This window comes from Cupressus sempervirens, chromosome 2 (assembly GCF_028749045.1).
Source record: "Cupressus sempervirens isolate cs-2001-9-10 chromosome 2, ASM2874904v1, whole genome shotgun sequence".
NCBI lineage: Eukaryota > Viridiplantae > Streptophyta > Pinopsida > Cupressales > Cupressaceae > Cupressus > Cupressus sempervirens.
In genome coordinates, this window is record NC_143119.1 from 767468676 (window position 1) to 767481731 (window position 13056).

Genomic DNA, 13056 nt, shown 5'->3' on the forward strand with positions numbered 1-13056 from the left:
AGTACTTACCTTAGCCACTATATTTCAATTTTTTAGATGATGAACACATGATACAAGCAAGCAATGTTGTAAAGTATGAACAAACACAATTGTGAATATATACCACATAGATATCTAACTCAAACCTAATTAAAAATAAAGATTGAACACTATCATGGACTAGAAGCATGCATTTAATAGCAATGGTGTTTAGCACAATTTCGATGTTACTTGCTAAACATAAAGGACCTTTTTAATCCAAACTAACATTATTTGTTTAAATGGGCATGTTGGTGATTCAAATCGCTCCCCACAATCCTAAAAAATGCATTTGAGACATAAGCTAAGAGATAAAGACCACTGTAGGATAGTGTTTCAACTCTCATGGTCAGACTAAGGCCAATTATGAGCCAATTGACAAAATGGGAAACTATTCTACTTTTTTCGTTGTGCAGAACCACAGTAGATACCTAGAGATAATGTAATCGCTCGTCAAGATAAGCAAAATTGTAGGATCATTTAATAGGATGCTGCCTCAAAACCTTAATGAATTCAGAACATAAAAGAGGCAGATATCCTAAGGGGATTGATGGCCATTTATTAAGCAAAAAATCCTTAATTAAAAGCTATGGCAGTTGCTACCAAAAGCAGCAAGCTAGTTAAGGGAGTGTAACCTTTGTGAAGGATGTGATGATATCAAAGGTTAACACTTCTCATCCCACAATGGAGGATACAAAAAGCAGATCGGGTCTTTTGAGAAGGGGGTATCCATGATACCAATTGCATATAGTAATGGATAAGAAATTGAAAGTATTAAGAGATTAGAATAAAAATGATCGGGTCTGATTTGGAGCATAAATTGGAAAGAGTACAATGTAAAACTTACGAAAGTGATTCGTACACAATTTATTTGTTTATAAATCTGCAAGGAAGCTTTATGTTTAAGTAATTAATCAAATTATCAATCCATCAAGATATATAAGATTAAAGTAATTAATCATTATTTTTCCAAATTCCAACAACAATCATATATGAAATCAATCTGAAATGTTTGATAGTGAGATGCAGCAGCACCACTTCCATCATCACATACGCCAATCCCTAGACAATTACAGATCTTTAACAAGACAATTAAGGAGAGATGAAAGGGAAAAAGGTCACACAACTTAGCCACACCATTTGTGTGCTGATGTCCCAATTATTCATTCTCACTAGGCATCCCTTACACTAGCTTATGGGCCATGCCAACCTAAAACTCCATTCACAAAACAAACCAGTACAGGTTATTCATGAAACTAAATATGCAATTACGACTACAAGTCCTACTCCACAATATCATACTATTCATAGAGGCATATTTCACACATATCCCCTGGAAATGCCATGATTTTGCATAGGTCCTCCCAAAAATACCTTGTGTCCCCTATACAGGGATGTTTTCATGAACTTAAACTTTCTAAAAACTAGTTTTCCTTTCGGCATCTTTGATTCAAGGAATAAAACAAAATTTATGCCAGTCTTTTGATATGACTGACCTTGGGCTCATGCATTATTGCCTAGGTGTTGAAGTTTGGCCACAGTGTTCTGGTATATTCATCTCTCAGTCCAAATATGCCAAGGCCCTGTTAGACAAATTCCGTATGCAGGATTGCAAACCTGCATCTACACCTATGGAGAAAGGTCTCAAGTTATCAGCAAAGTCTGATTCTCCTTCCATTGATGATACTAGATACAAGCAACTAGTAGGCAGCCTCATCTACCTCTCTGCTACTAGGTCTGATATTAGCTTCGCAGTTAGCTATATTTCACGCTTTATGACAGCTCCTAAGGCTGATCATTGGATGGCAGCAAAGCGTGTGCTTCATTATGTGAAGGGCGCTTTAGATTATGGACTTTTGTACTCTCGAAGTTTTAATCCTAAACTCAGTGGGTTCACAGATTCAGATTGGGCAAGCTTTGTTAATGATAAAAAGTCAACATTTAGATGTGTTCAGTTTGGGATCCAGTGCAGTCACATTGACCAGTAAGAAGCAGCAGGCAGTTTCTCTCTCCTTTACAGAGGCTGAATACAGAAGGACTGTTAAAGCAGGATGTGAAGCTGTTTGGCTTTGTCGGATGCTTGGGGATATGGAGATGTCACCAGCAAGACCGACTACTCAGTTTGTTCATAACAAAGGCGTTATCAAGTTAAGACGAAATCAAGTCTTCCATGAACGAACCAAGCATGTGGATGTTCCCTGTCATTATATACGACAGCTGGTTGAAGATGAGACTATAGATTTGCAGTATGTTGCTACCACAGATCAAACTACAGACATTCTCACCAAGCCTCTTGGTCCTAATAAGTTTGTCAAATTCAGAGGACAGCTCGGTGTTCTAGATAGATTAACCATTAAGGGAGGGTATTACAAGAATAGATAAGTTGTCTACTATTAGTTAATGGTTATCTATTGTAAATATCTAATTAGCTTTAAGTTTGCTTTCGTTTTTTGCTTTCTCTAGAATAGAATGTTTCTATTCTTTATGATCGTTTACTAAGGAAACATCGTCTCATTCTTTTGTATAAATTGACCGTCTGGTCTCTGTTAATAACAAGCAAATATTTTACCAATTACTTCTGTAATACATCTTCATAATTAATTTCAGTCTGATTATATGATTTGATATAATCTGTTGGATAAAGAGATATCAGTTTGCATGTAAATTTTTGTATAAAGTGTGTGGAACATTTCGAAAAATCTAAAGCAGATGTCCGTCGGGGGATGTTTCAGTCACATTTAAAACACTACAAACTGTCATAGCCAATAGAGGGTCATAAGTTGATAATAGTCAATAACGGATCAGTGTGAGATAAATGTATAAGCAATTCAATATTAGAGTGTATTTGAAGTTGTAGCCATGAGTATAGAACAGGGCATGTGTTGCTTATGTAAACAAAAAAGGAGGATAATCACATGTGCAAAAAACATTTTGTTATGTGTTTCAACAAGCATGATCTAGTTAAACAATAGTGTGAAAAGGCCCATGAGAATAAAATTCAAAATTGAGTTCTCAATGATCAGATAATCAGGGAAGCTGCAAGAGTGACAAAACTAGTTGAATGTCCTTTACAGGGTAAAAACTAAAATATGTGCATGTTGATAAGCAAGTAGTGGCAGCAACAAAGATATTCTACAATTCCCAAAATAAGAAAAAGCACACGAAGAATGGAGACAAAAGAAGAAATTCAGAGGGTTAAAATTGTTGGAAGGTAGGAGAAGTAGGATTAGAAATCAAAACTAGAAGCCCAAGTCCTGAGGCAACAAGTTAACACTAGGCAGAACTGTGAAGCAGAGTTATAGAGAAATTGTTGCATCCAAAGGAGGTTCTTACACCTGAAAAAGAGGAATAGTTCAATGGAATCATGAATAGGGTTGATGATAACAAAATTATGTCAAAGAGAAAAAAGATACAAAGATAGTAAGGACCATAGAAAAGAAGATCAACCACGAAGCAGCAATATGTATGTAACGAAAGAGAAGAGAAATTGAAAGAGATCAGAGAATACAAACCAGAGCAATTTTACATAAAGGCAAGTCAAGAACCCATTGGAGGTGGAAGTTCGGCCATGGCATATAACATTATACAAAAATTATTGAAGTGGGAATGAAGGCCAACAATTTGCAAAAGACAACAAAATGTGATATTGTTGAATGTTTATATCGGAATGAGGTCCCCCGTTCGTGGCTTCACTAGTTCATAGCTCCGGGTTAAAAGCATTTACACCTTCTTTAAGAAAAATAACTGGATTGAATTTTTTTAAATGTTCTACAAAAAGAAAAATAGGCATTTGTATTGATTACTTTTAATGAAAACTTAGAAGGTGTTGTTCAGAAGAGGAATTTCTAATCAATGCACAAAGAAGATTTGGGTAGAAGATTGAAAAAAATAGGTCATCTATGTCTACAGGACTTTTATAACTGGACTGAAATGAGTACTCCGTGTTAACAGCATTAGATGATTTGCATCTGCAAGTTTCATGTGACAAAAATAAACTACAAGAAGAATAGATTATCTCTATATAGGCTAAGTTCTAAAGCCCCATTTATCCTTACAGATTATCAAGCCATTGTGAACAACCTAGATTTATTTTGACAGTACCCATGGTGAACTGTAAGGACAATAATAAAAATTGGATTTCTAGGTACATGATACCTAACACTATAGCACACACAACATCCCCAGAATAGCATAACCACATACACAATCTGTGTCCCAAGTAAGAGAAAGTGTACCTCCTTTTTACCATGATCATTGTTGAAAAACTCAGATTGGACAATTACTCTACACGCCCAAAAGAATTTAAAACTGGAACTCCTTAAAAACTCAACAGAAACTTGCCAGGCATGTTAAATATGTGAAAATACATACAGAAATAATATTCTTCAAAAACACACAAATTACTGCAGAACATATTGATGATTTCCACCGTATATAGATAGAAATTAGAAATATATACATAAAAATAAGTTATACTATAACTTTTAAACACAATTATCACTGTTAGCTTGATAGAAAGTAGTAGCCTATGTAATAAAATGATTTATTTTTCTTTGGAATTCACTCTAATAATCTAATATCTGTGATTCTGTCAGACTAATTTCAGTCATTCATTGACCTCCAGATTGGAGTAGCTTTAATTTTTTAAATTATGAAATTTCTAGATTTTCCTTTCACACTCATATGCAAAGAGAATCTTTGTATTTGTGTTCTCTAAGTGCCTTTCAGTCGTGTGCCCTAAGTCGCCACAATTGTCCCCAGTTGCAAACTGAAAATGCTAAAATCACAATAATTGTTTAACTTTTGGGTGGAAAAATCATTTTAAACCAATTTGGCGAGTTTATATGATAAAATTGCAGAGTTATAACGATTTTTTCTGGAAAAATAACTTTAGCCTTTATGAAGAAACCAACACAAAGTTTTCTGATAGTTACCCATCATCATTTTTTACTTGAGTACTCACATGTCTTGCGTGTACTCTGCAAGTTTAGCATAGATGCCAATGATCTTTTTACTATTTTGTATTTTAGTTTTTTGACAAATATTTCTAAGCCATTCACATCCAGTAATCTTCATAATATTCTAACTTACATGTTATCCTTTACTTGACTCCAATCCCTTTCGAAATTATGTACTTAAATGTTCATTACAACCATTGAATTTGTCACAAGCAAATCTTGATGGCTAATTCATCTCCCATTACATTAATTAACTTGTTTCACAATCAGATTGGATCAACAAGGTTAAGGACATGTCCTTCTAAACGATAATCACAAACAAAATGATCAGATTGATATAGAGGTGGAGGCAACGGCCATGGCAGAAGAGGAGGGTGCATAAGTGGATCCCTTGTATGCATGTGCAAATATCATAAATGCAGCTGCATCAAGGACCTATCCAAGACATAAGCACAGGACCCATTATAGAGCTAATAACATGCCAAATGGTGCAAGCTCCTCTACCATAATCCTGTTTTTCGTTTTTTATGCCATTGACGTCAATTACATGAGTTTTGTACACCAAAAGCAGGTGAAGATATTTTTTTATTTGGTATCTTGTTTCCCTCTCCTCAAACCAACTTTTGTAGGTATTTGCTCTTATGCCAATAATAATAAATAGGGGTATCCAATCAAATTAGATATTTTAATCAATTTCTTATTCAATCAACTCAATTGTAATGACCTTTCAATATAGGATTGTCCATTCAACTTCAAAAGATTACATGAATGTGGTAACCTTTCAGCTTCTGTCAAAGTTTATAAAATAAGCACAAATCAAATCCAGCACAGTGATAGGCATACATCTCTTAGAAATGAGAAGTTAGAACAAGTTCATCAAGTTGGGGCATACATCTCGTTTGATGAGTATACCAATTTGTATGAGCTCTCATAAATAGAATCCACAGGCACACATCTCTCTCACAAGTTTTCCCAACTGGTATGGACTCCTGCATACATCTCTACCACAAGTTTGCCCAAATTGGATGGATTTAGGGGCACACATCTCTCTCCCAAGTTTGCCAATATTGTATTCATTTTGCATATTCTGAATTTTAAAAGAAAACTTTCACATTGTTTGCTATGTGTTTTACAATACTTCTAGCACCTCAACAAGTATCGTTCTACGCATTCACAAAATAATTTGGATCAATATGTGATCAAAATAGCATGTACTTGATTCGCTTTTGTCATTAAAGTTGATTTAGTGACGACATCACAGAAAAAGCTTTAATATCCTTAAACAAGTCTTTATTCCATGGTTTTTTCAATTTGCCAAGTCGTGCCAAGTCTGAGTGTTGAACCCAAGCCCAAGCCCTCAATTAGTCTATCAAACTCATGTTGAGTTCAAGGCTGGTCGCTATGGTAGACTCACCTATGGAAACCAATGAGGATCTATGTGCTAATTCTGAATGTCAGGTGTCTTATTAATTGGAATCCATAAATGGATAATAACATGGCTGCACATTAATAACACCAAGTTGATACCATTAGCAATTCAGATCTGCAGTTCACTCAAGTAACAGATTGTAAAGATATGCAAAGATTTAGTGATCCGGCTCCATGAGAGACATAAGCATAAACCATAATGAAAATAGAACACAAGATGTAGCAAATTATTATCGGACAATCCTATCTGAACAATTTGACATGAAGATCAAGCAGCAAAACTTTCACCAATTTAACTCTAAGAAAGATACAAATAGAAACATGTTTGCAACTCCTTAAGACAAATGTTCACAAAAGAAAACATAATAAAGTTGATGGGAACTTATTAGCCTACCCTGTACTTTGAACAACCTGACCAAGTGTAGCCACTGCTACTTCACGTTTAACTGCAACAGCTCCATCTACCAGTGCATCCACAATCAAAGGCATCAACTCTCGGAGATAAGGCCTCATTGCACAGCCACCCTACATGACCAAAAACTGAAACTATCTAAAAAGAACTGTGTGTTCCCAAAAACAGTTTTTTTTAAACAAGACAACATAAAAGTAGATAGTCCTAAAGAAAACAGTAAAGTTAATGAAATTCTTCATGGATTGTAAGAAAATTTATCAAAAAAAGAGAGTATTTTACAAAAGACTTGAATGCATTCAACAAGTAACAAAATGGTCATGCTTTCTATTCACAAAGATTGACAGCATGCAAACTTTTAATCTACACAGCAATGATTGGACAAATAGACACAAAACAAGTTTATACCACCAGAGTCTGCAAATTGATCGTACGCTATTAATTTAGACAGACAGCACAAAAATCTTTAAACATCCATTGCATTACATCAAATGAGTATGGAAACAAAACATAATTATACTAAGAACAAAAACAGTTCTTACCACCCTTGCAAGCTCCCCTACAGTTGCAAGCACCCCAGTCACAACTCCATTATTGGCACTCACTCCAGGGCTTTCACAGAGTTTTGCTATCAAAGCCTGCAAACAGGTATCTAAAATAAGAAGTTGAGCAAAACAAATTTAAAACATTCATTTTGTGGCTCTACAGATTTCTACAATCAAAGACTGCATAACATAAATCTGTGTAACCAATTTACGCAAAACTAAACTAAAATCTGGTTAAATAACTTAAGACAGCAGATTTTCACCTTGTGGACAGGTGCAATGTATGGCAGCAGCAATCTCTCACAAGCCCTGATCAAGCAGCCTAATAATTTGGCACTCTCCTCACGTCTTTTGCTGTCGGCGCTGTTAATACATCATTTCCACCCAAAATCAACAACTTATGATTCTCAATTATCTGCCCAATGAACTCTACCATAGTTTTATTACAATCCCAAGATTGAATTTTCAAACCTTTGTTGCAAGTCAGTCAATAATTGTACAAGATGTCGTCTAAGTGCAGGTAGCACATAAGCTGGATTTTTTTCAGACAGTCTGCCAGCCATTGATATAGCATGCTCCCGAACGTCAAATGCCTAACAAAATTCAATTGGAAACTTCAGTATGACTGTATGAAGAAATGCTACAAATTCACATATTATATAAGTGCATTGTATAGCACACGCACCGAATAATCAAACCTCAAGGACTTGTAGAAGGCACAAAATCTCACCTAAGTAACTAATACCATGACAGAAAAATGTCGAGGCAAATTGACAAAATCATCATTATTCATCACATGTGCATTGTTAACTTAAACGATTCTTAAAGGACACATAAGAACACGAAATTATATTAAACCACACTACAAAAAAATGCAGTACTAACACCATTAACATATCAAAACACTTACTGAAAATTTTAAAACTCAAATTGCTAACACATGCTTGGAATCATTCACATAGTGATTTGGTGCCTTGAACAACTTTCATAAGACAGTTAAAACCATAGCAGCAACAATCTTTTGAGAAAAAACTAGGGAAACAAAAAGTATGAAACTTCTTGAAACTATTGGACTTAAACAGGAAAATTGAGAAAATTTGGATTGGCATCAAAACATTAAAAAAAATGTAAAAGAAGAGAAAAACACTCGTTTTTTTTCCAAATTTAAAGACATACATAGCACGGGGACATAGAGAGCATATAAATTTAAAAATTTAAACCATTAATCACAAAAATCAGAAAATGTCACTTCCTACCAACTATTACATAACTCATATTCAGCAATATAATGACTGTAGCATACCAACTTTGTCTGTGCAGTCCTTGTACCATAAACAGGTTATCCAATGTATGAAACAAGATAACCCTTTACTGTGGCTCTGATTGTGAATATGTAGAGATTTTGTGGTCTCGATTCATCATTGATCTATTACTTGGTTAGGCTTGTAGTTTATGGGGTTTTGGACCAACAACACAATGGGAAAAGAGGCAATTCCCCAGGGATGTTCCTTGTTGCAATACAAGGCAGAGTCAACAAATGAATTCCACGTTACCAAGCCCAAAATGCACTTCTGAAGCTACACAAAACTTCATTCTGCCCAACATTTTCAGATATTTTTCCTACAAGAGCATTTCAGAAACCAAAAAAATTGAATGGTTGTGAGTTTAACTAAAATGTCCCTGGGTATGTCCGGGGGCAGCTATCCAACCCTACGATAAATGGAGGACATTTGGAAGCCCTCTAGTCTTCTTGGAGATGGCTACTCGTCACCAACGTACCCTGCAATTTGTTTAACATCTAGGAAATATTTCTTAAAATCTTGACAACAATGGGGATAGAATGGGGACATTTCTATCCATCCGCACATCCCCTATAGGGGACTATTTGGGCAGGGAATGTGATACTAGGCAGAACACAACATTAGAATCCTGATATATAGTCAATAAAACATTAGAATCCTGATATATAGTCATCAATCTCATAAATGATTCAAACAATTATTTAAACTTCACTTTCACAATTAAATTAAAAATTAAAAAATTAAAAAGCTAGTGGTTGTCATCATCATTCACTAAGGTTCTTGCTTGTATTGATACACGGAAATATTCAAGCAAAAATTATGTACAAGAAATGTGTGTCTACATTGTTTAGGTGTAACCCCTGACCTTTTCTAGCTTTTCATTTGTGCCATTCCAACTCTATTCTCATCTCTCCATGCTCTACAGCTTGCCTAGTTGTCCTAAGGCAAAATTTGTCAACAAAAATGAGTTCAACAATTATTCTGTATTTTCCTTGTGCATGCTTTCTTCCACAGCAGATGTGACAAAAAGAGGAATAAATACTAATTATAGATCTCAATAACAATTTGACCCAAGCCAATGCTGTTGAATTTTTTTTAAAAACTATGTCAATGCCGTTTCCTAAAACTCTCAAAGTTTCCTAAGACCCTAGCCATGCAGCCCCTAGCAAATCAAATCCTTGCTCACTGCAAGCTGAAAAGTAAGTTGTGTAAGTCAAGCAGGCAAATTCTCATCATTTTTTACGTGTTCACATGCCAGATACTCGTTCAAAATCATTGTTTAACAATTTTGCTATAAAGCAATTAAAGGACAGGGAAAGAAAAGCAAATCTAATGAATTTTAATTTTGCAACTTTTCGTGATTTCTGCTTCTATGGAAATTAAAAATACCCCAATATATCCTGAACACCCACTAAAGCCAACAAAATACAGCTGGCAAAAAAGGTAAATTTTCAAAGTTTCCTCAGAAGTGCAAAAGTTGTGGATTGTATGCACAGATGGGAAATAATTATTGTTCATATCATCGTTATACAATTCATAGGAACAAAGTGCACATTATTAGTGTGGAATACAAGTTTAATTGTCCTAGGCTAGCAACATTAGCTGTCCTCTAGCTGGTAATCAAGCTTTCAGATATCTTACACTTAAAAAGAAAAAATGGCATATTAACGTCCACAGATGACCAAAGAAGTTATTAAAACCCAAAAGTAAATGTTCAATACTTAATAAGGAGTGCTCCAAAGAACTGCACCAAACAAAAACATGTGATATCCTTGTCTGACATAGGATTTAATAATCAATAAGTATCAAAAAATAGAAATTTTAGTAAATATTAAAATATAAATTACATAAATAATTATTATCATATATTATAATCATAGTAACGAGAATCGTGACGATTCATGCGATTCAGCGATTCGATTCAAGCCAAACGATTTTTTGTGAATCGGTGAATCGAATCAGCAATGAAGGGTTTATGAAATAAATGACTCGCTAAATTTCAAGGATTTTTTTAATTTGCCGATTTGATTCCAATTAATGGCCGATTCGTGGTTCGATCCAATCTGATTCCGATTCTTGTTACTTCAATTATAAAAATATAAGGATTTGATATTATCATATTATCAAGCATTTTTTACCTTCATATGTTCTTTAGCATTACTCTTTTTCATGTACATATAATTTAACACTACCCGTGAAAGAGAAGTCACAAGTTTTAAGAGTGCACTCACACAACCCTGGAAACGATACATAAAAAAAATTAATGGGAAAACTTCTGGATTGCAGAATGGCTATTGATTACCATTTTTATACCAATAATGAACCAAAGTGCTGCATTTCAAATCTCAAAAACAATAGAGAAACTTTCTCAAGCTGTGTGAACCACCATTAGCTGAAAAAATATTATTTGAAAATCATTCAGATAAATTTAAGTTCAAATGAAGCAGTTAAAACATAAGCCATCACCTCATCATTAAGTGCAATAAATATTGCACGCAAACTATCAGCTTGTGCCAGAAACTCATCAAAGCCACCATTAGCATGCAAAGAAGCAAAAACTGACTTGCGTACACCAACATCTGCATCTGCAACAGCTGCAATCAAGAGCTTCTCTATAACCTGCAATGGTTATATACCTAGAGATCAGATGGATCAATAATAAAAGAGCGAGGCACTTTCCTTCTTAACATGCTTCTGTTAACACACTAGTATACAAAATTATAAGATAACTTGCCTCATTTGAATATATGTTTTGACAATCATAAAATTCAATTAAAAAAATTGCCTGCATCAACATTGGTAAAAATATATGACTTGAGATCAAATAAAGATTTAGTTTTCATTTTAGATTCCTAAATTTAATAGAACATATAGTTCCAAATAAATTTTAATTGACTTCATTTTGCAAAAAGCATGATTCAAGTTCAAATGTCAATATAGCTATAATAACATAAATTGCATACCTAGGAAGTCCTTTACACATTTTTGCACTTGTTTTGGTATCAAATTTGTTAGTATGTTTTAAACTACTTAACACCTATTTATAGCCCCTCCTATTGATCACAAAATCACAATGTAGGCTTTGCAAACCCTTACCAGACCCCACAGATCTTTCCCATACTTGAGGAGTCATGGAGGTCCCTAGTACCCTTTGTCACATGACCAAAGGTGACTCTAATCACAAGACCACGAGTACCTCCTAGCCCCTGGAATTCTGAAATCTTAACCCCCAACATCTTTGCCCTAACCATAACAACATTTTCACACATGTGAACCTTAAAGATGGAGCACAATCCCACACTCAACGCTAGTTTTTCCACTTCTCACTAGGTTATCAACATTCAAAACTCTTATGTGCAAACTTTGTGCTCCATAAACAGGGAATCCCAGCTAAGAGAATATCACATTTGAAGATAAGAACTGCCTTTTGCCATTGAGTCTTGTCATTTATCCTACTCGTCTTAATTGTCTTTTTTGTTCCTCTTGTTTCCATCATCTCTCTCAACAAAGTTTCCTCAAACATCTTTTCCCTAACCCTAATAACTGTAGCATGTAACAATTATATTAGTTTAATTGTAATCAGCAAAGTTAATTCAAATAATAAAACAGTTGACAAATGCTGATGGTTGGTAGTTCTCAACAATCACTGTTCATCTTGTATATACTTCTGTTGGAAACATGATCATAGACCACAATTGTGAGGTTCCTCAATAATATTGCAGTATCTCCTGAATGAATGAACTGAAAAATCTTTCTGGAATTACTATTGTTGGTATTTGTTTCTGCTTGATCTTACTGTTTACTCTACATAATCATTATAATAGCATTAGACAACAAACATCTAGCATCATTGCCTCTACAAATCTTGGTAAAAAATAATGTAAGGATGGTAAAAAATAGCAATATAATGGGACAGGTCGAGGACAAACCTGTGCAAGCCAACAAAGAAATGGAAAATGAGTTTGCACAAGAATTAGTGAATTACTGGGACATTTTTGTTAAAGAATATATTCGAAGGGAGGCCCTCGGGAGAGAGGTCCCTAGGATGCCATCTGGAACAACTTAACCGTCATTGAAGATGTTTATCATCTTTTGCATACACTGCAAAGACACATAGCACACCACTTCATTATCCTACAATATCTTCGACAATAGATACAACAACAGGACAAGGAGAGGAATCAAAGTAAGGAACAGAAACCTGATACCAATTACACACACACTCTTGGAAATTAATGCCTTTACAAAGACATATAGCACACCACTTCATTGTCCTACCAGATCTACGACAATAGTTACAACAACAGGACAAGGAGAGGAATCAAAGTAAGGAATAGAACCCTGATACCAATTACACACTATCAGAAATTAATACCCTTACCACCTAATAAAGATGC

At 34.7% G+C, this 13056-nt stretch overlaps 1 protein-coding gene across 3 annotated transcripts in view; it reads right to left on the reverse strand.

The window, feature by feature from the left end:
- LOC149575709 (serine/threonine-protein kinase TOR-like) overlaps positions 1-13056 on the reverse strand; it is a 214384-nt gene that overhangs the window by 192079 nt on the left and 9249 nt on the right. For all 3 annotated transcript variants that reach the window (XM_089815481.1, XM_089815482.1, XM_089815480.1), the window contains exons 11-15: positions 11126-11278; positions 7830-7951; positions 7622-7721; positions 7356-7451; positions 6799-6929 (exon numbers count right to left, since the gene is read on the reverse strand). In XM_089815481.1, the coding sequence (XP_089671607.1) occupies positions 6799-6929; positions 7356-7451; positions 7622-7721; positions 7830-7951; positions 11126-11278 (602 nt within the window). The remainder of the gene's footprint in view (positions 1-6798; positions 6930-7355; positions 7452-7621; positions 7722-7829; positions 7952-11125; positions 11279-13056) is intronic.